At 49.7% G+C, this 27,832-nt stretch overlaps 1 protein-coding gene across 3 annotated transcripts; it reads left to right on the top strand.

The window, feature by feature from the left end:
• Positions 1-226: 226 nt before the first annotated feature.
• PABPC1L (poly(A) binding protein cytoplasmic 1 like) lies at positions 227-27,014 on the top strand. Of its 3 annotated transcripts, XM_030826377.1 has the most exons (15): positions 227-502; positions 2,770-2,963; positions 6,879-6,994; positions 9,361-9,500; positions 9,638-9,732; positions 12,051-12,188; positions 14,947-15,042; positions 18,369-18,635; positions 20,110-20,200; positions 20,825-20,953; positions 23,136-23,242; positions 24,342-24,435; positions 25,762-25,892; positions 26,372-26,446; positions 26,824-27,014. In XM_030826377.1, the coding sequence occupies exons 1-14, from the start codon at positions 310-312 to the stop codon at positions 26,438-26,440; spliced, it is 1,860 nt and encodes a 619-aa protein (XP_030682237.1). In that variant the 5' UTR covers positions 227-309; the 3' UTR covers positions 26,441-26,446; positions 26,824-27,014. The 3 variants fall into 3 exon arrangements, 2 of the variants coding, with proteins under 2 accessions (XP_030682237.1, XP_030682238.1); XR_004033049.1 differs by lacking the exon at positions 20,110-20,200 and having other exon boundaries at positions 18,427-18,635; positions 20,840-20,953; XM_030826378.1 differs by lacking the exon at positions 26,824-27,014 and having other exon boundaries at positions 310-502; positions 20,840-20,953; positions 26,372-26,440.
• Positions 27,015-27,832: the final 818 nt, after the last annotated feature.

The following is a 27,832-nucleotide window of genomic DNA, read 5'->3' as shown; positions in this document are numbered from 1 at the left end:
GAGCCACTCAAGTCCCCGCAGCCCTGCTCAAGGCCAGGTTGAAGGCTTTTCCCGCCTCCCAGGGCGGGGTCAGAGGTGTCCTCACCTGTAGCTTTTAGATCCCCAAGTGCTCACAGGTGGGGTGCGGGCCCAGGAGGGATCCCGGGGAGGGACGTCCGAGCGCGCCCACGATTGGTGCGCAGGGACCCGGGGGGCGGTAAAGGGAAGGGGCGGGCCCGCGCCCAGGAAGGAGGGCTCCCGCCGGGTGAGCGCCGGGCCGCTGGGTGACCCGGCTCCTGCTTGCCCCGCAGCCCCGGCCCCCTGCCCACCATGAACGCCAGCGGCTCGGGCTACCCGCTCGCCTCACTCTACGTGGGCGATCTGCACCCCGACGTGACCGAGGCCATGCTCTATGAGAAATTCTCTCCCGCCGGCCCCATCCTGTCCATCCGCGTGTGCCGCGATGTGGCCACCCGGCGCTCGCTGGGCTACGCCTACATCAACTTCCAGCAGCCCGCGGACGGTGAGCCCTGGGGGATGGGGCGGGAGGGGACGGACCGACGGACAAGCAGGCGGACAGACAGAAGCCGGAACTGGGCCGCTTGCGCTTTCATCTTACACTTTGCAGCCGGGGAAACTGAGGCTCAAAGATAACAGGGCGTTGGCAGAGGCCTGGCCCCCGAGACGGGAATTGGTAATTAGTGTGGTTTACTGCTATTCCGCTACAGAGGAGAGAGATTAGGGCCGAGTGAAAACAGATACAGGCTTTGGGGGCGGGGTGGGGTGGGGTCAGGCGGACGAGGGATAGAAGCCCAGCAGCTGTGTGACTCTGGGCAAGTTACTCGACCATTCTGAGCTTCAGATGCCTGTCTGGAAAATGGGGGTCCTAGCTGCCTTATAGAGTGCTTGTGAGGATGAGAGATTCAAAGCACCTGGTGAGGAAGATGCCCAAGGCGGCACAGCTGGTGAGCGGGGAGGCAGGAGAACCCAGCCTTGGGCTCAGCCCTTTCCCAGCGCGACGTGAGATCCACACTGGGCGCCTTTACCTGCACGGGCTCTGAAAAACCGCTGCCTCCAGGCCGCAAGGCCGCTTTCTCAGAGCTGATAGCATTGATTAGAGCTTGTCCGATGAGTTTGCCTGCACTTCTGTTGAGAGTGGAGAGGATGAAGATAAGAGCACCGGGTTTCAAGGGCGTTCTGCCACTAGGGTGTGTTGGGCAAGACTTCACCGTCTGCACCTTTTCGTCTGCAAAATGGGGCTAAGGCTTATTCTCCGATAGCATAAAGAGTGGAGAACTGGTGTCTATGAAGTTATCTCTTGTATCACTTGTTACCTCGTAAATGCTCTTAAGTGATACGGGCGCGGTGGCTCACGCCTGTAATCCCAGCACCTTAGGAGGCCGAGGTGGGCAGATCACTTGAGGTCAGGAGTTCGAGACCAGCCTGGCCAACATAGCGAAACCCTGTCTCTACTAAAAATACAAAAAATAGCTGGGCATGATGGCGGGTGCCTGTAATCCCACCTTCTGGTGAGGCTGAGGCACGAGAATCGCTTGAATTCAGGAGGCAGAGGTTGCAGTGAGCCGAGACTGCGCCATTGCACTCCAGCCCGGGCGACAGAGCAAGACTCCATCTCAAAAAAAAACAACAACAACAAAAAAAATAGTAGCTTTAACATTCTGACGTAAGACTCCAGAAACTCACCCAAAAAATGCCCGGGGTCCACTAGAGGGATCCCTTGCGCCAGGTCGCCTGGGTGGACCGGGTAGTTCCCTGAGTGGGTGGTTTGCTAGGGAAGGGGTTTTTCCGCGGGGCCTGTTCCCCGCCCGTTACTGAGCTGGATTCCTGGGCACCTTTCTTTGTTCTGCTTTGCTCCACCTCCTGCCTCTTCCCGTCTTCCTCCAAGCCCTGTGAATAAAGTGGGACTTGCCCTTTTTGCCCCACCTCATAGATGGAAACCGTGCTGCAGAGAGAAGGGTTTTGCCCCAGGTATTTATGATAAGACTAGGTGGAGAAGCCGGGCTTCCTGAAACTTGCTCCACTGTGTTCCCCACAGCCCCCTTCCACGTCTCTGCACTAGCAGACTCCCTGAAACAGGTCATATGTATCACCCGGGAGGGACACAGGCTGCAGCAGTGGCCGGAGGCTGGGCATCGGCTGCTGTTTTGAGACATTATTTTGTGTCAGGCACAAAGTTACAAACAAGGCACCTTGCATACCTTCTTTATTTTTCAGTCCCTCCAACAACCTGGTAGTTGGCAGTATCTCCCTTTGTTAGGTGTGGAAAAGTAGGTAATATTATCATCATTCCCCCTTTACAGGTGAGGAACTGGCTCAGAGAGGTAACGTCCACTTTCCCCAGAGCCCGACTGCTTGAGATCTAACCTCAGCTCTGCCCTGCAGCACCTCTGAGTTTTAATTTCCTCAAAGTGCTTGTCATATGGACATTCTTATCCACTCAGTGTACTTTAGAAGCCAGAATAGACCTGACACTGCCACAGACCTTTCATGTTTCTTAGTCTCAGTTTTCCCATCTGTAAAATGGGGGGCAGGAATCCATGCTCATGTGGCTGCAGGGAGTTGAATGAGATCATAACTGGAAGGTTGGGGGAGCACCATACACACTAATTCTCAGCTTATCCTTCCTGAGCCTTTGGGCTCTTATCTTGGGTGGGACCCAGACAATGACTTTCTCTTTATTGGCTCCTAGTTAAGCACCTCGAGGGGTGGGTGATCAAGGTAAGAAAATTCCCTTAACTTGCTAATTTCTCTCTTCTTCCTTCTGTCCAGCGGAGCGGGCACTGGACACGATGAACTTTGAGATGCTCAAAGGCCAGCCTATTCGCATCATGTGGTCCCAGCGAGACCCAGGACTTCGCAAGTCAGGTGTGGGCAACATCTTCATCAAGAACCTGGAGGACTCCATTGACAACAAGGCTTTATATGATACCTTCTCCACCTTTGGGAACATCCTCTCTTGCAAGGTAGAGGATGAAGGGTGTATGTCTTTGGGTGGATCGGTGTCAACTACCTGCCTGGTAGAGGGATGACAAGCAACACCTCACTTTACAGTTTACAAGGTCCTTTCAGTCAAGTTTCAGGTACAGCAAGCACTGAATGATAGCCGTTCTTTCAGTTTCATCTTCCATGAATGATCAGACGTTACCTGTGTATCAGTCAGCTCTCGCTGTGTAACCACCCTCAAATTTAGTGGCTATCAACAACAATCATTTATTTAGCTCATAATTCCACAGTTGGCAATGGGCAAAGTTCAGCTGGGCAGTTCTTCTGGTCTTGGCTGGGTTCCCTCCTATGCCCACTGAAAGCTGAGTGGAAGCTCTCGCTGGGTATATGAGGGAGTGACTGGCTGTCAGCTGGAACATCTCGGCTTTCCTCCCTCTGGCCTTTTGTCCTCCAGTAGGCTAGTCCAGGCTATTCTCATGGTATTCTCATGGCAATGGCAGGGGCTCAGAAGACAAGAGTGGAAGCACACCAGGCCTCTTGAGAACTAAATGCAGAACTGGAACCATCACTTCCACTACATTTTTTTTTAATTGAGATGCAGTCTCACTCTGTTGCCTAGGCTGGAGTACAGTGGCGTGATCTCAGCTTACTGCAACTTCCTGGGTTCAAGCCTCCTGAGTTCAAATGATTCTCCTGCCTCAGCCTCCTGAGTAGCTGGGATTACAGGTGCAAGCCACCATACCCGGCTAATTTTTGTATTTTTAGTGGAGACAGGGTGGGTTTCACCATGTTGGCCAGGCTGGTCTCGAACTCCTGACCTTCTAGAGTGCTGGGATTACAGCCATGAGCCACCGCACCTGGCCACTTTCACTACATTCTATTGACCAAAGCAAGTCACAAGACCAGCCCACATTCAGAGTGAGAGGGGAGTAGAAATTATAGAATGAAGGGTGTGGCTACAGGAAAGCCATTAATTGGGGCCATCAAGGCAATTAAGTTATTAAATCTTGTTTTTAAGATTGTCTTACATTAGATGTAAGTTCCATCAGTGATCTTGTTCTTAGTCATTATTGTATCCCAATACTTAGAATAAGATGTGACACATATTAGGTACTCAATAAATATCTGTTGAGCCAGTGGAGGTATATCATTTGAGAAGGATTCTGATTATTTCTCCGACTTTCTATATAAGGATGTCGAGGATCAGCGGCCATATAGCAGGTCAGTATGTCTGGAACAGAGAGCTTAAACCTGGGGGTTCTGCTTCTAGATTTTATGAGGATGGTTGATTAGTTACCCTGTAGCCTTTGGAGTGTCTGCTATTCTAGGGAGGATTGGGACAGTTTTTGTAGCCTATGTGTCAGAACTTTTTGTTTGTTTGTTTTTTGTTTTTTGTTTTTTTTTTGAGGTGGAGTCTCACTCTGTTGCCCAGGCTGGAGTGAGTGCAGTGGCGCGATCTCGGCTCACTGCAACCTCCTCCTGCCAGGTTCACGCCATTCTCTTGCCTCAGCCTCCTGAGTAGCTGGGACTACAGGCGCCCGCCACCACGCCCAGCTAATTTTTTTGTATTTTTAGTAGAGACGGGGCTTCACCGTGTTAGCCAGGATGGTCTCAATCTCCTGACCTTGTGATCCGCCCGCCTCAGCCTCCCAAAGTGCTGGGATTACAGGAGTGAGCCACCGCGCCTGGCATGTCAGAACTTTTATCAAGTGCTATTGTGTGCCAAGCGTAATCCTGAAGTTCCCAATGAGGGCTCTCAAATTCCCGTCAATAAGAGGCTATCCCTGTGGCTCAGAGGAGCAGGTAGACTTAAGGAGATGTAGTAATGCACTAAGGGTTATCTGTGACAGAGAGACGGGGCTGTTTCCTGTCTTTGAGGATCAAAGGAAGAAAGAGACTCTTAACTGTGTATTAAGTTCTTCACAATAATAATGGCAGATTTATCACGTACTTTCTGTGTGTTAGGTTTTCTGCATACATGTATACTCCTTAAAAGGGTACCTGGCACACTGTTAAGCTTCTAAGTGATAACTGTAACAATCAAAGAATTACTTCTGTTGGCTGACCTTGGACAAGTCATTTATTCTCATTTTCCCTCTGGGGCTCAGAGGTTAAGAAATGCCTGGAAGGATTCTCGTGGCATAGATAACAAGGGAAGTATGTAATGCCCTTAGCAGGTTTTTGACCCACAGTGGGGACACAGTCAATGTGATTAAATCCGAATGGCCGAGCTGAGGCTTGAGTTGAAAGTGGAAGGACCCTGTTTCAGGATGAGAGGTGGAGGGGTATGTGCAAGGCATGGGTTTGGAAGCAAGATCTGTTGTGCAGCACCCATTGGGGAGCCTCAAATGCCAAGTTGATATAGTTCTGTGGATAGAAGCTACTAGAGATTGAAGGGATGTGGTCAGAATTACATTTTAGAAAGAGCATCCCAGTGGTAGTGTGCAAGTTAGGCTGAGAGGCAGTGCTTGTCATCAGGCAGAAAATGCCACTAGCTGAGCTGATCCTGTAGCCACAGGGATGAGTGGAGCCACAGTCACCTTGAAGTGGGGGTTAGTGGTCTTTCTGCGAGTTCAACAAGAGGGATGGGGACTATGTGAACTAGAAGGTCTTTCCCTGTTCTCAAGTTCTGTCCTGCTGGCCTGAGTCAGGAGGGTTACAGAATGGGAATAGGATATTGTGCATCTTTAAAAAAAATTGAGGCCGGATGCAGTGGCTCATGCTCCTAATCCCAGCACTTTGGGAGGCCAAAGTGGGTGGATCACCTGAGGTCGGGAGTCCAGGACCAGCCTAGCCAACATGGTGAAACTCCATCTCTACTAAAAATACAAAAAACTAGCCAGGCCTGGTGGCATGCACCTGTAATCTCAGCTACTCGGGAGGCTGAGGCAGGAGAATCACTTGAACCTGGGAGGTGGGGGTTGCAGGGAGCCAAGATTGCGCCATTGCACTCCAGCCTGGGCAACAAGAGTGAAACTCTATCTCAAAAAAAAAAAAAAAATTGAAATGAGTTTGTTGTTGCAGTAATTCATGAATTGGTAAAGTTTAAACAATGTGGAAAGGAAGAAAGTAAAAAAGAAGCTCCATTTCTTTCAGCCCTAGTTCCCAAAAGTGATATGAATATGTTTTATGTGTCATTTTCAAAATTTCCAATGTGTAGATGCCCACTTTAGCCTGAATGGATTTTTTTTTTCACTTAACAAGACTGTCAGCCATGTAATCTACCACATTCTCTTCAACTGTGCATATACAGTAGACTGGTATACCATCGAGGCTTCCCCTTGATGAATACCCAGGTTGTTTCTAGTTTGCTGATAGAAACAAGGATGCAGATATGGGGGTTTGAATCTAACCCTTTTGCCCATTGCCTTAGGAAGACAATTAAAAGCCAGTATGCAGTATAGATGAAACCTATGTTCATTTCGTTCTCCCTCTTAAATCTGTTTTTTCTTTTCTGTTTTTATTTTTTTGACACAGAGTCTCACTCTGTCACCCAGGATGGAGTTCAGTGGTGCAATATCAGCTCACTGCAACCTCCACCTCCTGGGTTCAAGCAATTCTCCTGCCTCAGCCTCCTGAGTAGCTGGGATTACAGGCACCCGCCACCACATCCGGCTAATTTTTTGTATTTTTAATAGAGATGGGGTTTCACCAGTTGTCCAGGCTGGTCTCGAACTCCTGATCTCAAGTGATACGCCCTCCTCGGCTCCCGAAGTGCTGGGATTACAGGCATGAGCCACTGCACCCAGCCTTCCTTAATCCGTTAATTTGAGTGGCGGCACTCTCTGAGCTTCCATATCCCATCCCTAACATGCAGGATTGCCTTTTCCATGCACACAGCAGGCATGCAGAGACTGGTCGTGATCACCTTTGCCATTCCTTTCTACCTGAACCCTCTGTCAGGACTCTTCCTGTCCTTCCTCCCTGTGGCCCAGGTGGCGTGTGACGAGCATGGCTCCCGGGGTTTCGGCTTTGTCCATTTTGAGACCCATGAGGCCGCACAGCAGGCCATCAACACCATGAATGGGATGCTGCTGAATGACCGCAAAGTGTGAGTGGCTGGGCCTGAGGGAGGGGCGGAGGCCGCAGGGACAGAAGCATGGCACCACTGACTAGGAATTGATGCTACCCTCAAGCTGCTAATGGGCACCAGGCACTTGAGTGGCAGGCAGCCCTCCTAGAAGTGTGGCCTCGGAGCAGCTGCTCAACCTCTCAGGGACTCTTTCCTCACAGAAAGATGGAGCTGATGATCTGCATTAGAGTATTGTTCTGAGTGGTAAAGGAAGTGGTGATTTTAAAACTCTAGAGGGACTGGCTAATGGTCATATCATCAATGGACTCAGTGTTTTCATCTGTTTTCCAGCCTTCTCAGTATGGGGTGTATGTGTGCGTGACAGGGTCTTGCTATGTAGCCCAGGCTGGACTGCAGTGGCACGAACACAGCTCACTGCAGCCTTGACCTCCTTGGCTCAAGTAATCCTCCTGTCTCAGCCTCCTTTGTAGCTGGGACCACAGGTGACCATATGCCACCATAGCTGGCTAATTTTTTGATTTTTTTTTTTTTTGGTAGAAATGGGGTCTCACTTTGTTGCCCAGGCTAGTCTTGAACTTTTGGGCTCAAGTGATCCTCCTGCCTCAGCCTCCTAAAGTGTCAAAATGCTGGGATTACAGGCATGAGCTACCGTGCCTGGCTTTTTCTTTAAACCTTTCGTGTTTCATGAGATTTTGGCAGAAAGAAAAGTAGGCATATGCTTAGCCTGCCCTCATCATACTGTTAACTTTGATATCATCCCCACTACACAGATGGGAAAACTGAGAGGCAGATAATAGAGAGAATCTGCCTCTGGCTGTTCCCTGCCCAGAATTTTGATTTTGCTCATCTGAGAGGCCAGCCCCCATGGTCAGAGCCATGGAGAGAAGGTGGCTTTGAGCTGGGGGATGCACTGAGAGTCATTTTGTCCAGGGTTACTCAGGGGAGGGTCCAGTCAACCTGTCAAACAGATCTTGGTGGGCTTTTCCCAGTTCTCAGAAGAATGCTCTCCATTAGCTCCAGTTTACTCAAGTTCACTTTTGCCACTCAGTTTTCTTCAAATTTTGGTGCCTGGTACAACTTTGTTTGTGCTAAACGTGCTATAGATACCATCAGAATTTATTTTTATTTTTAAAATCTGGGATACTCTCCTAGATGTGTTTACAAGAACTTGGAAATTGGCCGGGCGCGGTGGCTCACGCCTGTAATCCCAGCACTTTGGGAGGCCGAGGCGGGCGGATCACGAGGTCAGGAGATCGAGACCATCCTGGCTAACACGGTGAAACCCCGTCTCTACTAAAAATACAAAAAAATTAGCCGGGCGAGGTGGCAGGCGCCTGTAGTCCCAGCTACGCGGAAGGCTGAGGCAGGAGAATGGCGTGAACCCCGGGGGGCAGAGCCTGCAGTGAGCCGAGATCGCGCCACTGCACTCCAGCCTGGGTGAAAGAGCGAGACTCCTTCTCAAAAAAAAAAAAAAAAAAAAAAAAAAGAACTTGGAAATGAACTTTTAAAATTAATCTTGTGACTGGGTGTGGTGGCTCACACCTGTAACTCCAGCACTTTGGGAGGCAGAGGTGGGTGAATCACCTGAGGTCAGGAGTTCGAGACTAGCCTGGCCAACATGGTGAAACTCCATCTCTACCAAAAATACAAAAATTAGCTCTGTGTGGTGGCACATGCCTGTAATCCCAGCTACTTGGGAGGCTGAGTGAGGCAGGAGAATCGCCTGAACCCAGGAGGCGGAGCTTGCAGTGAGCTGAGATCGCACCACTGCACTCCAGCCTGGGCGATAGAGCGAAACTGAGTGTCAAAAACATAATAAATAAAAATAAAATTAATCTTGTATTTAAGTGATTTTAGTCAATGCCCCCCATAGCAACACTAGCATTGACTGCATCTGATTTACTTACCCCTGCTTCCCCAGTGCACCCAATACATGTTAATAAGCAAAGCCCCATGATGAGAATTTGAGTTCCAATTTTACAGCAATGAACTCTGAGGCTCAGAGAGGTTAAGTAGCTTGCCCAGGGTCACACAGCTAGGCAACTGCAAAGAGCGAGGATTCAAGCCCTTGTCTGTCTGACTCCCAGGCTCATTCTTCTGTGCTCTCAGCTGCCTGGTATATAATAGTAGTTATGTGTGCATTTGTCGCAAGAATGAAATCTTCTTAACCTTCTGCTGGGGACAAACTCTGGAACATAATATAACATCTTAGCTGTTGGAGGTAGCCGGGCCTTGGGGATGTTCTAAGGAGTATTGTCCTGCCCAGTTTCCTGATGAGGGATATGTAAGCCTGGAGAAGGGCAGCAGTTGAGCAGGAGTTGGCATGGGGGTGGCTGATGGCTGGTAGCTGTCCACAGCCATCAGCCAGTGTGTCGTGACCACAGCTTTGTGGGCCACTTCAAGTCTCGACGGGAGCGGGAGGCGGAGCTGGGGGCACGGGCCCTGGAGTTCACCAACATCTACGTGAAGAACCTCCCGGTGGATGTGGACGAGCAAGGCCTGCAGGACCTCTTCTCCCAGTTTGGTAGGTGTGTCCCCAAGGGAGCGGGGGTATCACTGTTTTTCCTCTTCCCTTCCAAAGTCTGGTAGGGAGGAGGGGCTCTCCTGGGGTTTCCTGAGGACTTCCCAGACTCCCCTTTGAGCCAGGTTGGTCCTTTGCAGGGAAAATGCTGAGTGTGAAGGTGATGAGGGACAACAGCGGCCACTCGCGGTGCTTTGGCTTTGTCAACTTTGAGAAGCATGAGGAAGCCCAGAAGGTAGGAGCCTCCCCATGGCTCTGTTCCACAGCAGGGGGACTGAGCTGGGACTAGGAAGAGGGCCCCAGCTCCCTATAGAGGGGAAGAAAGTCCCTCCCCGGCCTAAACCAAGAGGGTGGGAGAGTCCTGTGTGCAGGCAGAGCCCTTCCTTCCTGTGGTCAAAGGCCAAGGGCTTCATTCTTCTTTGGTCACTTCTAAGCCCTGAGGTCTGCAGAACCGAATATTTAGGTAGGAATGCAAAAGTCATTATTATATAAAAATATTTACTCATGAACTGACCACTTAAATCAGTTTCCACCAGGTGTGGTGGTGTGCACCTGTAGTCTCAGCCTACGTGGGAGGCTGAGGCAGGAGGACCCCTTGAGCCCAGTGGTTTGAGTCCAGCCTGGGCAACATAGCAAGACCCTGTCTCTAATTGTTTAAAAACTGTCCAGATGTGATGGCTCATGCTTGTAATCCCAGCACTTGGGGAGGCTGGGTGGGAAGACTGCTTGAGTTCAGGAGTTCGAGACCAGCTGGGCAAAACAGCAAGATGCCATCTTCACACACGAAAAGGCTTTCACACTTAGCAAAGAGGATTATTTTGTGCCATGAAATCCAACTCAAAGTAAGGACGTTGATGATGCTGTCATGCCACTATGAAAGAATTATGCTTGCTTCTTTGTTCGGATTATCCATGTGTAGTTACAGTTAGAACCTAAATTTTTTTAAGTTCTTTTTTTAATGTAGTTTTAGGTTCAGAGCAATGTTTAGTGGAAGGAACAGAGGTTTTCTGTATACCCCATTCCCCAACACATGAACAGCCTCTGCCATTATCAATGTCCTGCTCCCAAGGGTTACATCTGTTACAAGTGATTAACTTACTTTGACACATCATTAACACACAGTCCCAAGTTTACATTAGGATTTACTTTTGGTGTAGAGTCTAGGGGTTTGGACAAATGCATAATGACATGTATCCACTATTATGGTGTCATGCAGAGTACTTTCAGTGCCCTAAACATCCCCTGTGCTCCATCTGTTCATTCCTCCATGCCCCTTAACCCCTGGCAACCAGTGATCTTTTTACTGGCTCCGTAGTTTTGCCTTTTCAGGAACAGAGAGTATGTCACCTAGATTGGCTTCTTTCACTTAGTAATACACATTTAAAATATAGGAATATATAAATATTTACATTTTATTTTATTTTTATTAATTAATTAATTTATTTTTGAGACGGAGTCTCACTCTGTCGCCCAGGATGGAATGCAGTGATGTGATCGTGGCCCACTGCAACCTCCGCCTCCTGGGTTCAAGTGATTCTCCTGACTCAACCTCCTGAGTAGCTGGGACTACAGGTGCCCGCCACCATGCCCGGCTAATTTTTGTATTTTTAGTAGAGAAGGGGTTTCACCATGTTGGCCAGCCTGGTCTCGAACTCCTGACCTCAAGTGATCCACCCACCTTGGCCTCCCAAAGTCCTGGGATTACAGGCGTGAGCCACTGTGCCCAGCCATTTTACATTTTAAATGTGGGAAACTTTGCAAATCTAAATTTTATTTTATTTTTATTTTATTAAGACGGAGTCTCACTCTATCGCCCAGGCTGTAGTGCAATGGTATGATCTCAGCTCACTGCAACCTCCGCCTCCCAGTTTCAAGGGATTCTCCCACCTCAGCCTCCTAAGTAGCTGGGATTACAGACGCCTGCCACCATGCCTGGCTAATTTTTGTATTTTTAGTAGAGATGAGGTTTCACCAAGTTGGCCAGGCCGGTTTCAAACTTCTGTCCTCAAGTGATCCGCCAGCCTTGTCCTCCCAAAGTGCTGGGATTACCAGGTATGAGCCACTGTGCCTGGCCATCAGTTTTATTTCTTAAAATACACCCCCAGTCCGATTTTTTTTTTGAGACGGAGTTTCACTCTTGTTGCCCAGGCTGGAGTGCAATGGCGCAATCGCGAACTCGGCTCACTGCAACCTCCACCTCCCAGGTTCAAGCGATTCTCCTGCCTCAGCCTCCCGAGTAGCTGGGATTACAGGCATGTGCCTCTATGCCTGGCTAATTTTGTATTTTTAGTAGAGATGGGGTTTCTCCATGTTGGTCAGGCTAGTCTCGAACTCCTGACCTCAGATGATCCGTCCCCCTCGGCCTCCCAAAGTGCTGGGATTACAGGTGTGAGCCAAAGTGGATATACTTAAGTGGCCTTTGTCCTGGTACTGATTATTCTCAGCTGGTGTGGTCAGCCTGGTTTGCAGGTGGCCCCCTAGATCCAGAAGATGAGCCTGGGCCAGGGCCACATCTGAGTGGTTACCAAGCATGTTCCCTCCTCCTCTCCCCAGGCTGTGGTCCATATGAACGGGAAGGAGGTGAGTGGGCGGCTGCTGTACGCGGGCCGGGCCCAAAAGCGCATGGAGCGGCAGAATGAACTGAAGCGCCGGTTTGAGCAGATGAAGCAGGACCGGCTGAGGCGTTACCAGGTGAGGTCAGGCTTCCTCGTGGCAGCCACTTCTGTGTGAGAGCAGCTGTGTGTCGGGGGCCCTGAGTGGTGACTGTTTCCTCTAGTTAACCTACTTCTGGGCACTTGGCTCAAGGTGGGAATCGAATGAGCATGGGATGGCCCGCACTGCCTGATGTATAACAGTGAGAAACTGTGCACAACCCAACTGTCCAGCCATGATAGGGGTTAGTAGGGGTGCTGGGGACCTCTTGGTTAGAATAATCCTTCATGTGGGACTGGTTAGCATCCCACCCAGCCCACTCAATCCCAGTTGCATCCTCTAGTCTCAGACAACCAAAGTACCCCGCATATTGCCAGATGCCCCTAGAGGAAATCCTACTCCTGGTTGAGAATAATCAGGCCAAATATGTTACATCCAAAAGTTGGAATGTTGGAGAGCCTTTGAATTATATGGAGTTAATAATTAAAGTGAATATTGTAGGTTGGGCGTGGTGGCTCACGCCTGTAATCCCAACACTGGGAGGCTGAGACGAGTGGATCACCAGGTCAGGAGATCGAGACCATCCTGGCTAACACAGTGAAACCCTGTCTCTACTAAAAATACAAAAAATTAGCCGGGCGTGGTGGTGGGCGCCTGTAGTCCCAGCTACTTGGGAGGCTGAGGCGGGAGAATGGCGTGAACCCAGGAGGCGGAGCTTGCAGTGAGCTGAGAAAGCACCACTGCACTCCAGCCTGGGTGACTGAGTGAGACTCTGTCTCAAAAAAAAAAAAAAAAAAAAAGTGAATATTGTAAATATATTGTAGATCAGTGCAATTTAAAACTTCATTGGGAAGTGAACCCCTCTAAGGTTTTTTTTTTTTTTTTTTGAGACAGAGTATTGCTCTTGTCACCCAGGCTGGAGTGCAGTGGCACGATCTTGGTTCACTGCAACCTCTGACTCCTGGGTTCAAGAAAGTCTCCTGTCTCAGCCTCCCGAGTAGCTGGGATTACAGGTGCGTGCCACCATGCCCGGCTAATTTTTATATTTTTAGTAGAGATGGGGTTTCACCATGTTGCCCAGGCTGGTCTCGAACTCCTGACCTTGTGATCCGCCCGCCTCGGCCCCCCAAAGTGCTGGGATTACAGGTGTGAGCCACCGCGCCTGGCCTCATTTTTGTATTTTTAATAGAGATGGAGTTCATCATGTTGGCCAGGCTGGTCTCGAACTCCTGACCTCAGATGATCTGCCCGCTTCGGCCTCCCAAAGTTCTGGGATTACAGGCATGAGCCACCATGCCTGGCCCCCCTCTAAGATTTTTCATAAAAGTTCTAGATCCTTCATGGAGAGGGGCATATAAATATATACATCCACACAAAAACACGAACACATACTCAGTAGTCCTCAGTGAGGAGCAGTTTTGCCTCCTGGGGGACATTTGGCAATGTCTAGAATTTTCAGTGTCGTGTGGGTGGTGGGGTGCTACTGTCATCCGTGGGGTAGAGGCCAGGGATGCTGGCAGACATCCTACAGTGCCCAGGACAATGCTACAGCAAGGAACTATCTGGCACAAAATGTCACTAGGTCTGAGGCTGAGAAACACATACATCCTCTTATGTACATACAGTGTGTCCAGGGGCTTTCAGACCTGCAGAACAAAATACTCATCACATAATCTACGAGAGCAGGATGCCATGCTGTACAATTGTGTGGTCTCTGTTCTCTTGTACGTTCATACACTGTTGTGTTTGGGAGGTCTGGAAGGAGAAAAGTCAAGGTGCTAGAGGCAGCTGTCACTCAACAGTGAGGTGCACAGACTCTGAAGTTAGTCTGCCTGGGTTGTCCTGTCTCTGCCACTTAGCTACTGTATGATCTGGGGCAACCTATTTAGCTTCTTTGTGTTTCAGTTTTGTCTGTAAAACAAGGATAAAAGTTTCCTTCACGCAGCGTTGTTGTGAAGATTAAAAATCAAAATGTGGCCCAGCATGGTGGCTCATGCCTATAATCCCAACACTTTGGGAGGCCGAGGCAGGCAGATCACCTGAGGTCAGGAGTTCAAGACTGGCTTGACCAACATGGAGAAACCTGTCTCTATTAAAAAATACAAAGTTAGCTGGGCCTGGTTGCACATGCCTGTAATCCTAGCTACTTGGGAGGCTGAGGCAGGAGAATCACTTGAACCCAGGAGGCAGAGGTTGCACTGAGCCGAGATTGCACCATTGCACTCCAGCCTAGGCAACAAGAGCAAAAATCCATCTCAAAAAAAAAAAAAAAAAAAAAAGTCTTAAAAAAAATCAAAATGTATGGGAAAGCTCAGAGTGGCACCTGGCACCAGCATGAGTAAGTGCCCGAGGTTCCTGGGCTGGCAGGCGGTGGAGGGGCAGCTTGCCTGTGTTAGGGGTCTGGTCATGGGCCGGCCTGCGAGGAGCTCTGCCTCCTGCTGCCAGATGTCCACCATCTGGAGAGCTCGGCTTGGGCTTGCTCTGCACCTCAGCCTGCCACGGGACCTGGGACATCCTCGTGGGCCCCATCTGTGAAATGGGGAATAGCTGTGGTGAGGCTGGGACCAGTGCAGAAGTGTGAGAACTGCAGGGGAATTCGGGATGTGGGGACTACAGCTTGCATGTGATGGGCACGCTGAGGGATGTGGGTACCTGGGTGCTGAGGGAGACAGGGAGCAGGAGGCTGGGCTGGTGGGGCTCCCCGTGCCCCTTGTGCCTGTGTCAGCCCCCTGCTCTCCCCAAGGCAGTTGGGGCTTGGAGGGGAAGGAGCCATCCAGCAGTTTCTCTTCCCTCCCAGGGTGTGAACTTGTACGTGAAGAACCTGGACGACTCCATTGATGACGACGAACTGAGGAAAGAGTTCTCTCCCTATGGAGTGATTACCAGTGCGAAGGTGAGGGCTGGGGCACCTCCGGGGGACAGCGTTCCCTTCCATCCTCTCACCACCATCCCCCCACAACCCCACCCCTCTGCCCTCTCCCAGCGGCCTCCAGGGGGTTGGTGCCAGCTACCCCTTCTGGGGCTCTGCTGACCCCGTTGGAGCTTGTAGCCCATCTGCAGCCTTGTCTGGGCTGGAGGGGAAGAGGGTAGAAATATAGTCCCAGTCACACAGCTGGACTTGGGGCTCACTGTAACCTTGGCATTTATTGAGTGCCTACTGTATGCCAGATTCCAGAAATTCACATCTTAGTATTTCCATTGACTTTTGTTGTCTGGCCTCTGCCAGTGACATCACCCTCCTGGGCCTCCGTTTTCCCATCTGGAAAGTGAGAGGGCTGGACTTCGTCATTCTTCATTTGTTCTTACCTATTTCTGGAGCACCAATTGTGTGCCCAACCCTGTTAGGCCCCTGAGATATGGCAACTGGCCCATCTACTCAGCAGCTCTATGAGCTTTAGCAGATGTGTCTTATAGATAAGGACACTGGGCTCACTGGATGGCTTTCGACTCTGGCTTCTCATTACAACCCCCTGGGCAATTCTTAAATACACACACCTGAGTCAGGCATGGAACGTGGATCCCCGGGGTGTAGGGCCTGGTCTTTTTATTTTTTTTTAAAAGCTCCCAGAGGCTGGGCAATATGGCTCACGCCTGTAATCCCAGCACTTTGGGAGGCCGAGGCAGGCAGATTATGAGGTCAGGAGATCGAGACCATCCTCGCTAACACGATGAAACCCCATCTCTACTAAAAATACGAAAAATTAGCCGGGCATGGTGGCGGGTGCCTGTAGTCCCAGCTATTCCGGAGGCTGAGGCAGGAGAATGGCATGAACCCAGGAGGCAGAGCTTGCAGTGAGCCGAGATCGCACCACTGCACTCCAGCCTGGGCAACAGCGAGACTCCGTCTCAAAAAAAGAAAAGTGCCCAGATGGTTTTTAAGATGATCCGGTGTTTATTCATTCTATACTTAAATACCTGCTGTTTTACCAGGCTCTGTGGGAAACAGGAGCAAATCAGATGTGATCCTTGCTTTCGAGTAGCTTATAGTCTAGTGAGGAAGTCAGCCCGTCACTAACTCAAATGGATTATAAGATGGGGGACAGTATGGGAGGCAGAACTACAGGAGCTCAGTGGAACAGAAGGGAAGGCTGCCTGGAAGAAGTGGCAGTAGCAGCAATGTTTGACTTGGCTGTGAGGAGGTAGGGAGCTGGAGTGGGAATGAGAAATTTTCCAAAGAGATCAGTGTGAGTGACAGGATGGGGGGACCCGCCTGAATGATGTGATGTTGGGTTCTGAGGAAGTGGTCTAGAAGTTCTCTTTTGGCTATTGAGTCCAATTGTAAACATTCTTCAGGGAGCCTTGTGTTTGGAGGAAAAAAGGTTGTCTTTTAGGTTAAGATCCTTTTGAAAAATGCGAGAGAAGGCTGTGGTACATGTAAATTAGGTATCAGTAAATTTGATTACACATCATAAAAAGCTAAGGGCAACAGGATGAGACCTCATCTTTACAAAAAATGAACAAAATTAGGCATAGTGGTGCTTGTCTGCAGTCCCAGCTACTTGGGAGACTGAGTTGAGAGGATCACTTGAGGCTGGGAGGTTGAGGCTGCAGTTGAGCTGAGATTGCACCACTGCACTCCAGCCTGAGTGACAGAGTGAGATCCTGACTCAAAAGAAAAAAAAAAAAAAAAAAGGAAAGAAAAAAAGAAGATTTTAAAAATAACTCTAGTCCTTATGGGCTGTATGAGCCAGGCCAGTGTCTTGACCCTAAAAAATGATTAAAAACCCAGGGCCAGATGTGGTGGCTCCTGCCTGTAATCCCTGCACCTTGGGAGACCTAGGCAGGAGGATCTCTGGAGACCAGCCTGGGCAACATAGTGATTGCCGATCTCTACAAACTTAAAAAAAAAAAAAATTAGCTGGGTGTGGTGGTGTGTACCTATAGCCCTAACTACTTGGGAGGCTGAGGCAGGAGGATCCCTGGAGCCCAGGAGTTTGAGGCTGCAGTGAGCTATGATCATACCACTGCACTCCAGCCTGGATGACAGAGTGAGACTCCATCTCTTTAAAAAAAAGAAAAAAAAGACAAACCCTAAATGCCATGTGGGTTGGATTCTGGAAGAGAAAAAGAATATTAGGGGAAATAAGAGTGAAATTCCAATGAAGTCTGGAGTTCAGTTAATAGCATTATGGTTAATAGGAGCTAGTGGTATAAAACAGTTAATAGCATTGCACCAGTGTTAATTTTGTAGTTTTGAAAAATGTACTATGTTCACATTGGGGGAAACTGGGTGAAAGATATACAGCAGGCCAGGCATGGTGGCTCACGCCTGTAATCCCAGCACTTTGGGAGACTGAGGCAGGCAGTTCACTTGAGGTCAGGAGTTCAAGACCAGCCTGGCCAACATGGTGAAACCCTCTCTCTACTAAAAATACAAAAATTAGCCAGGTGTGATGGCGCACGCCTGTAGTCCCATCTACCCAGGAGGCTAAGGCAGGAGAATTGCTTGAACCCGGGAGGCTGAGGTTGCAGTTAGCCGAGATTGCGCCACTCCACTCCAGCCTGGGTGACAGAGTGAAACTGTGTCTCAAAAAAAAAAAAAAAAGATATACAGTAACCCTCTGTACTGTTTTTGTAACTTTTTCTGCAAAGTAAAAAGGTTATTTTAACAAAAAGGCTAAGAACCTCTTTCCCAAATTCCTAAAGAACTTGGCTTGGTACTTAGCAGAGGCAATAGAAGCTTACCAGAACCGTGTGTTGGGTTGAGTCCTAGCTAACATATGAACCACTGGCTGAGTGACCCCAGACAAGTCACTCTTTCGCGTCTCTCTTATCCCGGCTATAAAGTGAGAGCCGTGATGCCTCCCGCATCGGGAGGTTGTACATGTGAGGTGTGAAGACATGTAAAGTATCTGGCATGCAGCAGGCCTCATAGATGGGGGTGCGTGCTGCATCCCTCAAACAGCTCAGTAAATGGGGGTGCATGCTACGTCCCTCCATCACTCCTCAGTAAATGGGGGTGCATGCTACATCCCTCCATCACAGCTCAGTAAAGGGGAGTACACACTACATCCCTCCATCATAGCTCAGTAAACGGGGGTGCACACTACATCCCTCGAACACAGCTCAGTAAACAGGGGTGCACGCTACATCCCTCCATCACAGCTTTCTCGCGGGCCTGCCCAGTGCTGGGCTTGGCCCGTGGGGAGGAGGGAGGCAGCGCAGCCCCAGGAGCCTTCCTTCCCCACCCCAGCAGCTCTTGTCTTGTCTTGCTTTTAGGTGATGACAGAGGGTGGCCACAGCAAGGGGTTTGGCTTTGTGTGTTTTTCCTCCCCAGAAGAGGCGACAAAGGCCGTGACAGAGATGAACGGGCGCATCGTGGGCACCAAGCCACTCTACGTGGCGCTGGCCCAGCGCAAAGAGGAGCGGAAGGCCATTTTGACCAACCAGTACATGCAGCGCCTCTCCACCATGCGGACCCTGAGCAACCCCCTCCTGGGCTCCTTTCAGCAGCCCTCCAGCTACTTCCTGCCTGCCGTGCCCCAGGTGACGGCCTGCCCACAACTCCCACCACAGCCTTCTCCCCTGCCCCAGCCAGGCAGAGCATGAAAACTAGAGTTCTAGGGAAATGGAGGTTTCTAACTTGCTTCTGCCAAGGACTCATTAGGAAGTCTTTGTTTCCCTCTCTATAAAAGGGTGAGATAGTGTTAGTCAAATGGCATTTCCAGTGAGAGAAGCTCATGAATGTTGTGCTGAAAAAGACTCTTAATGATCCAGCAAGTTTGGGAAATGTTGCGTTAAGCAAAATAAACCTACATTTCCCCTCCCCTCCCCTCCCCTCCCCTCCCCTCCCCTCCCTTCCCTTCCCTTCCTTCACGGGGTCTCCATGTCACCCAGGCTGGAGAGCAATGGCATGATCGTGGCTCACTGCAGCCTTGAATTCCTGGGCTTCAGTGATCCTCCCACTGTAGCCTCCTGAGTAGGTGGGACTACAGGTGTGTGCCACCATGCCCAGCTAATATTTTTGTTTATTTTAAAGAAGGGGTCTCGCCATGTTGCCCAGGCTGGTCTCAATCTCCTGGGCTCAAGCAATCCTCCTGCCTTGGCTTCCCAAAGTGCTGGCATTACAGGAGTGAACCACCGTCCCCCACCCTACATTTTTTTAAAAATTAAATTAAATTTTTCTTTTTTTGGAGATGGAGTCTTGCTCTGTTGCCCAGAATGGAGTGCAGTGACACCATCTTGGCTCGCTGCAAACTGCCTCCTGGGTTCAAGAGATTCTTGTGCCTCAGCCTCCCGGGTAGCTGGGATTACAGGTGCGTGCCACCGCACTCGGCTAATTTTTTGTGTTTTTAGTAGAGACGGGGTTTCACCATGTTGGCCAGGCTGGTCTTGAACTCCTGACCTCAAGTGATCTGCCCTCCTTGACCTCCCAAAGTGCTGGGATTACAGGCATGAGCCACCATGATCAGCCCTAAATTTCTTTACTGTCTATGCTATTCTACCCTAAGATGCCGATATCTGCTGAGACTCTCCAAAACAGGCACAGATTATCCAGCATTTCCCCAGCTTAGATGGTCATTTTTTTGTGGGATGCCTGTTAACATCTCCCCTGGATGTTAATGTTCTGAGGAGCATGGTTTGGGAAAGGACCTCGTGGGACTTACAGGAAGTAGAAAGATGTGACCCATTAAAGGCCACCAGGGTGAGAACATTCCTCTCCTTTTAGCAGTTGCTTAAGCTACACAAGTTGGAGTAAGATGTCACCCTTTTTATCCAGGTCATTGGGCTAGCTGACAAGGAGCCAAGATTGAAATCTAAGATCTTTGTCCTGCAGGATTCAGGGCTAATGGACATCCTGAGATGGGAGGAAGGAGCTTTCATTTCAGTCTTGTGGGTCTTGACTCACCAGTCCCTGCAGGAGCCAGTGGAGTTCCTGCCATGGTGTCCCTGAGGAGGTGTAGCTTCTCACCTACCCTGCCGCCAAGCCCCTCAGTCTGGGTCTTCTTTTCCCATGCAGCCTCCAGCCCAGGCTGCATACTATGGCTGTGGCCCAGTGACACCCACCCAGCCTGCCCCCAGGTGGACGTCCCAGCCACCTAGGCCTTCCTGTGAGTGACCCAGCCCCTTCCATTCTCAGACTGGCCTATTGGTGTAGGCCCTGTGGGGCAGTCATAACACAGGGATGAAACCTGGCTCTGCCACTTCCCAAGGTGGGTGACTTCACTTCTCTGAGCCTCAGTTTCCTCTTCTGAGCATGGGCCTGAATGAGATGTGTGTAAATTACCAAGCGCAGTGGTGAGCCAATGAAAGACATGCAGCTAGCCACCAGCAGTCATCACCAAAGACACCTCTGATTTGTGACTCTGAAAATTCTTGCAAAGCTGAGAAGGTGAAATTCCTCTGGCTCTATTGTTGACCAAAGGCCCTCCTCTGTAAGAGTGAAATGCACGCTCACTTGAAACTGTCTTGAGGGACTAAGGTGTACGATCCTGGTGCTTATGCAGTTTGGGGCTCTAGGTAGACATGAACTGGCTTTGAAATTGTAGATTCCTACACTCCCCTTTTCTGGAGTTCTGGGTCTAAGTGAATTGACTCCTATTTCTGTTGTGAATGTTGTAGTTTCCCTTCCCATTCTCTTGGTGGCCCTGGAAGCTTCTAGGCACAGTGTGCCACCCTGATTATTCCCACCGCTCCATCCAACTTTTCTCTCTCTGTGGTGTCTGCACCACAAGCTGCCTACCCTCCAGGTGCCTCGATGGTCCGGCCACCAGTCGTGCCTCGGCGCCCGCTGGCCCCCATCAGCAGTGTCAGGCAGGCCTCCACCCAGGTGCCACGCACGGTGCCTCATACCCAGAGAGTAGGTGAGTGTGGGTAGGACCAAGGGGAATGGGGGCGGGGCAAAGTTGGCACTAGGAGTCAGGACCAGCCTCCATGGTGACCTTGCCATACACCCTCTTGGTGAGCAAAGCCGACTTCGGAGACTGTAGCGTGGTGGTTAGCTTGGCCTCAAGTTCCTGAGACCAACTGACTGGGCCCTTGCTGACTACTATATCTGATCATCTAATCTTTAAAATGGGGACAAAAATAGTACCCCCATTTTATTGTAGAGAATTTAAATTCTTTTTTTTCTTTTTGAGGCAGAGTTTCGTTCTTGTTGCCCAGGCTGGAGTGCAATGGCGTGATCTCTGCTCACTGCAACCTCCGCCTCCCAGGTTCAAGCAATTCTCCTGTCTCAGCTTCCCAAGTAGTTGGGATTGTAGGCATGTGCCACCATGCCTGGGTAATTTTAGTAGAGACGGGGTTTCTCCATGTTGGTCAGGTTGGTCTTGAACTCCCGATCTCAGGTGACCCGCCCTCCTCAGCCTCCCAAAGTGCTGGGATTACAGGCATGAGCCACCGTGCCCAGCCTTAATTTTTTTGTTGTTTGTTTGTTTGTGTGTTTTTGAGATCAAGTCTCACTCTGTCGCCCAGGCTGGAGTGTAATGGTGTGATCTCGGCTCACTGCAACCTCTGCCTCCTGGGTTCTAAGCAATTCTCCTGCCTCAGCCTCCCGAGTAGCTGGGATTACAGGCAAGCGCCACTATACCTGGCTAATTTCTGTATTTTTAGTAGAGACAGGGTTTCACCATGTTGGTCAGGCTGGTCTCGAACTCCTGACCTTAGGTGATCCACCAGCCTCGGCCTCCCAAAATGCTGGGATTACAGGCGTGAGCCACCATGCCCGGCTTGTCGTTGAGGATCAATGAGATCATGCATGCAAGGGCTTAGCACTGGGCCTCAAGCCAGGTAAGTATTGCAGTGACTATAAACAAGGGTGTAGATTGTGGCTGTATAGCAAGCGCATCTGTTCTTTCATTCTGCAAATGTTCTCACATCCACAGTGTGCTGGGGCCCCAAGCTCAGCACTGGAGGTTCTGCATGAACAAGGCATACTCAGTCCCTGGCCTTAGGTTGCTGCCAGGCCCTGACACCCCTGCTTATTCCGTTTTTACTGTGGTAAAATACACATAACAAAATTTACCACTTAACAATTTTTCAGTGTACAGATCAATGGCATTAAGTATATTCACACTGTTGTGCACTATCACCACTATCCACTCTCCAGAGCTCTGTTCATCTTGCAGAGCTGAAATTCTATACCCATCAAACCATAACTTCTCCTTCCTCCTCCCCCTAGCCCTTGGCAACTGTCATTCTACTTTGTCTCTGTGAATTTGACTGTTCTTGGTACCTCATATAAGTAGAATCATAGAGTATTTGTCTTTTTTGTGGCTAGTTTTTTTACTTTACATGTCTCAAGATGTATCTAGGTTGTAGCGTGTGTCAGAATCTCCTTATTAAGGCTAAATAATATTCCATTGTATGTATAGACCTCATTTTTACTTATTCATTTATCTATCAATGGACGCTTTTCTACCCTTTGGGTATTGTGAATAATGCTGCTGTGAAAATGGTTGTACAGGCTGGGCGTGGTGGCTCACGCCTGTAATCCCAGCACTTTGGGAGGCCGAGGCGGGTGGGTCATGAGGTCAGGAGTTCGAGACCAGCCTGACCAACATGGTGAAACTCTGTCTGTACTAAAAATACAAAAATTAGCCGGACGTGGTGGCATGTGCTTGTAATCCCAGCTACTTGGTAGGCTGAGACAAGAGAATTGATTGAACCCAGGAGGGGGAGGTTGCAGTGAGCCGAGATCACACCACTGCACTATAGCCTGGGTGACAGAGCAAGACTCCATCTCAGGAAAAAAAAAAAAACAGAAAGAAAATGTTTGTACAAATAGCTCTTTGAAACCCTGCTTCCAATTCTTTTGGGTGTATACCCAGACGTAAAATTGCTGGATGATATGGTAATTCTGTTTAACTTTTTGAGGAAGCCCTATACTGTTTTTCTGTAGTGGCTACATCATTTTACCTTCCTACCAACAGTGTACAGTGTTCTAATTTCTTTACATTCTTGTCAACTCTTGTTATTTTCTGTTTTGTTTTGTTTTTGGATAGCAGCTATTTGAACTCTGCTTTTGTTTGTTTGTTTGTTTTGCAGCCAACATTGGTACTCAGACCACAGGACCCGGTGGGGTAGGATGCTGTACACCAGGCCGGCCTCTCCTGCCGTACAAATGTTCCCCAGCAGCACATAGCACCTATCGGGTAAGGCCAGCCCAGCTGGCTGCTCTTAGCCTGGGCTCCTGGCCGCCTGGCTCAGAACCTTAGCTAAGGTGTTGGGCCTTGGCTTTTCTTTTCTTGGCTTGTAAAGTTTCATTTATTAATGTGTACAATCAATGAGAGATCACCCTTACAGCGAGAAGGGGAAAGAGGGCCAGTATTACGTTTTATTTACAATTTGTTTTGCCTCGGTTATTACCAAAATTAATTTGGATGTCGTTAGTATTTGTGATAAACACCAAGGAAAGGTATTCTAAGAATATGCTGATTATTGAAGGGATGTACTTAATCTTCAAAACAGAAAATACGTTCTGTAATCAAAGACTGTGTATTTATCTCCCTCTCCTAAAAAAAGGTCTAAAATTCAGCATTATCATACCCTATGTAGAATTTCAATGTGTCTCTTCTGAACTATTTCTTGCAAAATGAATGAGAATAGTCTTTAAACAGCAAAAATGTCTTTTTTTTTTTTTTTGGACAGGGTCTTTTTTTTGACAGCACCCAGGTTAGAGTGCAGTGGTGTGATCATAGCTCACTGCAGCCTTGATCTCCTAGGCTCAAGTGATCCTCCCACCTCAGTCTCCAAGTACAGGCATGTGACCCCATGCCTGGCTAATTTTGTGTATTTTTTGTAGAGACAGGGGTCTCACTGTGTTGCCAAAGCTGATCTCAAAGTTCTAGGATTATAGGTGTGAGTTACCACACCCGGCCAAAAATGTTTTAAAATTACCAAGATGTGAAAGGGTGAGAGGTGTGCTGGGGACGTGTCCATAAATCTACTTGATAAAAAGTGCTTTATTTGGCACAAAGTTATTGGTAACACAGGGCTTTCATTTATCAATGTTCATCAGGGGCCTTTATAAGTTTATAGCACTACAGGAAATGTCTAAGCTAGAGGCAGGACTTCGTCTTCTAATCCACTTTGCCCTTGTTGGGGACTCTCCACCCCACCTGATCATCCAGACCTTGCCCTCTGTTCCCCTCCTCCAGTGCCTCCCTGGCCTTCTGTTCACTTGCCAGGGTAAGTGTTTTGAGGACATGCCTGTCCACGGTGATTAAGGGATGTGTCCCCGGCACCATGCAGGTCCAGGAGCCGGCTGTGCACATCCCGGGACAGGAGCCCCTGACCGCGTCCATGCTGGCTGCTGCGCCCCTGCATGAGCAAAAGCAGATGATTGGTGAGTGGCTGGTTCTCCTACTCTGGAGCAAGAAGAGGAGGGCTGCGAGCTGGCTAGCCTGCTGGGAAACACCCTGAGTGGTGGTCCAATGTGAGGTCAAAGTCCAGCTTTGTCACCGACCCCCCTACTGGGTGACCGTGGCCAAGCTGACTATTCTCTAGGCACCTATTCTCTTGTCTTAAAACCCTGGTCAGACTGGATGGTCCTGAGGTTTCTTCCACTGCTGCTGTCCTGTGACTTTGAGGTTGGGAGACACTCCAGATGTGGGGAGATCAGGGAACAAAGGGAGGAGTGGGGGTATGGTCTTGGGTTTCTGCCGAGAAATGGCCTGTAGGTGGGAGTTAAAGTTCCTCACACCTCTCCTGAACGGGAGGAAGCTGCTGTTCACGTTTCCAGTGCTCAATGCAGGCAGGTGGGGAATCTGTGCATTTGGTAAATACATGATGTTCCCCATAGATTCTGGATTCCTTGTGCAATTCATCTCCACCCCTAGTGTCCATGGCAGGCCCTGATAAAAATGCTACTAGGTGAACACAAGCTTGTTCCTGGTTGGCAGGTTCTTTACTGCATAGCCACCAAGACCTCTAGATCCTTCACTGAAGGCCCCCATTACCACCGCCCCATTGTTTCCTCAGCTTACTTAGGGTTTTGCCACGTTACCCCTTCCCCTCACCCCAAATTTTTTTTTTTTTTTTCCTGAGATGGAGTCTTGCTCTGCTGCCCAGGCTGGAGTGCAGTGGCACGATTTCGGCTCACTGCAACCTCCACCTCCCGGGTTCAAGTGATTCTCCTGCCTCAGCCTTCTGAGTAGCTGGGTTTACAGGCACATGCCACCATGACCAGCTAAGTTTTGTATTTTTAGTAGAGATGGGGTTTCACCATGTTGGCCAGGCTGGTCTCAAACTCCTGATCTCAGGTGATCCGCCCACCTCAGCCTCCCAAAGTACTGTGATTACAGGTGTGAGCCACCATGCCTGGCCTCACCCAGAAACATTTTAAATGAGCTTAATGGAAGTAGAAGGCTTTGTTAGTAGTTCTCGGTAAACATCTTCACTTTCTTCATGGGAAGACCCTTTCCGCCCCCACTTAAGGCACCCAGTCCTGGCTGGGCCCTGGACACATTGCTGAGATGGGCTGACCACCAATACCAGGCCTGGTCATTAAAAGTACCTTATGTTAGAAGATCAAGTGTTAAATGTCATAGCCTAGAAGGAGCAGTTCTGGGAGAAGAACCCAGATGTCCTCAGTGCTCCACTCCATATGAGCCCTGGGATGCTGGGGTGTGAGCTAGGCAGTGCACGAGCCATTGGAGGGTGTTCCACACAGGGGAGCGTCTCTACCCCCTTATCCATGATGTCCACACCCAGCTGGCTGGCAAGATCACGGGCATGCTGCTGGAGATCGACAACTCGGAGCTGTTGCTCATGCTGGAGTCTCCAGAATCCCTCCATGCCAAGGTAAGCAAGAGCCTGGGCAGCAGGGAGCCCGAGGGGGCAGGAGGAGAGCTAACGACAAGGGCTCTCCTAGTGGAGCCAATGGGCAGCTGTTTGGCCAGATAAAGTGTTTCTTCTTGCTGATACCTGAAGGCCTGCTGAATCTTAGAGTGGAAGGGGCCTTAGGTAAGGGTTTGCTACTTCAGCCCTTCTGTAGACTAATCCTGTGTTGTTCTGTAGGTAGGTCTTTTGGTACAAGGAAGTGTGTTGTGACTGAGTGTAAGGGTTAAGGTTTTTCCAGCTGTTCAGCAGTGTACCTCTGTGTCAAAGGTGACAGACAGGGCCATGAGATCTTGCAAGCAGTTGTGGATGGGAGGGTTCCACAGAAACCATGTGGATGGAGGAGGATCCTGTATCCAGGATGCTGAGCCAGGGGGAGGTCAAGGCTCTTCTGTGACCTGCTAAGAGCTGCGCTAAGCGCCCCCGCCACTCATGTCTCACAGATCGACGAGGCAGTGGCCGTGCTGCAGGCACACCAGGCTGTGGAGCAGCCGAAGGCGTACATGCACTGAAACCAGGTGGGTGGAATGGTGGCAGAAGCAGCTGAGCCCGGGAGAAGCTGTAAGGAAATAGGCAGGGACTGACTTTCACAAACACTGAGAATTATGCTGTGTCCCTGGCTTTCTCTGAAGCACCAAGGAGTTTGGAGGAAGTCGTGAGAATCAGAGGAGATGATTAACTGTGATCCGAACGGGGGGTGGTGGAGGGTGAAGGAGGTGCCCTCTTGCCAGCTGCCCTGCCTGGCTTCATGCAGAATAGTTTGGGCTTTCCCGGGGCCCTGCCTGGCTCCATTCTGCCTGCCTGAAGGCCTGGCCAGGATGTAACCACCTTCTTTATTGAAGACTGGGTGTCTGCCATACTTTAAAAACACTTATTTTTACATTTTTATCCTCAGAAAAGGAAATCCTTGCTTCCATGGCTGCCAAAAGGACAGTGTTTCTGGCTCTCAGCCCTAAGGCCCTGCAAACTCTAACTTATTTCCCAATTAGTCTGTATCTATACTTGGGCTCTGTATGTGAATGAAGGTTGGTCACCCATCCAGCCTATTACCTTTTGCTTTATGTATTAAAAGTGCTGCAAAATCTGCCTTGCCTCCCAAGAGGCCCTTTTGTGTCTGAGGGAGGTGGGGACAGAGTAAAGGGTAGACATGACTGGGGTGGGCCTCTGGCTCTAAGAAACAGAAACCCTAAAGGAGTGCTGAAGTACACAGAGGGCATGTACACAAGAGCAGGAGAAGTGTCAGGAACTGACCCATCAACAGTACAATGGATGATGACCTGGATATCACACAATGGACCAGAGCTACAGGGGCCCCCATCTGATGTGCATGCAGCCCCTGGCTTGGGCACCCTGCAGGGCAAACACCCAGCTGCTTCTCGGCTGGCTAAGGGGTTGTGTAAAATAATTAACCCTTGTAGGAACACTTTAGGGTACCTTCCCAGGTCAGGATTTTCCTCCCCTGCAGGGAATGGGGAAGTCTCTCGAAAAGCTTCTTTGTGTCAGTTAGTGCTCACCTCCTATCAGGGACATACAGTCCAGGTCTTTGCCCTCTCCTGTACCCAAGCGGCCAAATGAAAGTGGCTACTATGACCCAAACAGACTGGGTTCTGCTAAAAATTCACCAGCAACACATCTGACTGAGTCCTCAGGGCTGCTCTGCCACTCTCAGGTCCTCACTCTTCCTGTTCTCCACTCCACAGACCTCCAACCTGTCTTCGCCATGCCCTGCCCACTTCTCTGGCTGCTTTTAATCTGTTGCCTGTGCAGATCCATCGTCTTCTCCCCAAATCCTGACTGCTGGCATTTCTTTAGTCTCAGTCCTGGGCCCTCTCCTTTTCTCATGCCATGTTCTCCTGAGCTATCTAATTTGCAAGCAGATCTTCAATTTGTACCCAGTCTAGGAT

The sequence above is a fragment of the Nomascus leucogenys genome, chromosome 13, assembly GCF_006542625.1.
Source record: "Nomascus leucogenys isolate Asia chromosome 13, Asia_NLE_v1, whole genome shotgun sequence".
NCBI classification, from domain to species: Eukaryota; Metazoa; Chordata; class Mammalia; order Primates; family Hylobatidae; genus Nomascus; species Nomascus leucogenys.
This window is presented reverse-complemented; position numbering and strand designations above follow the sequence as displayed.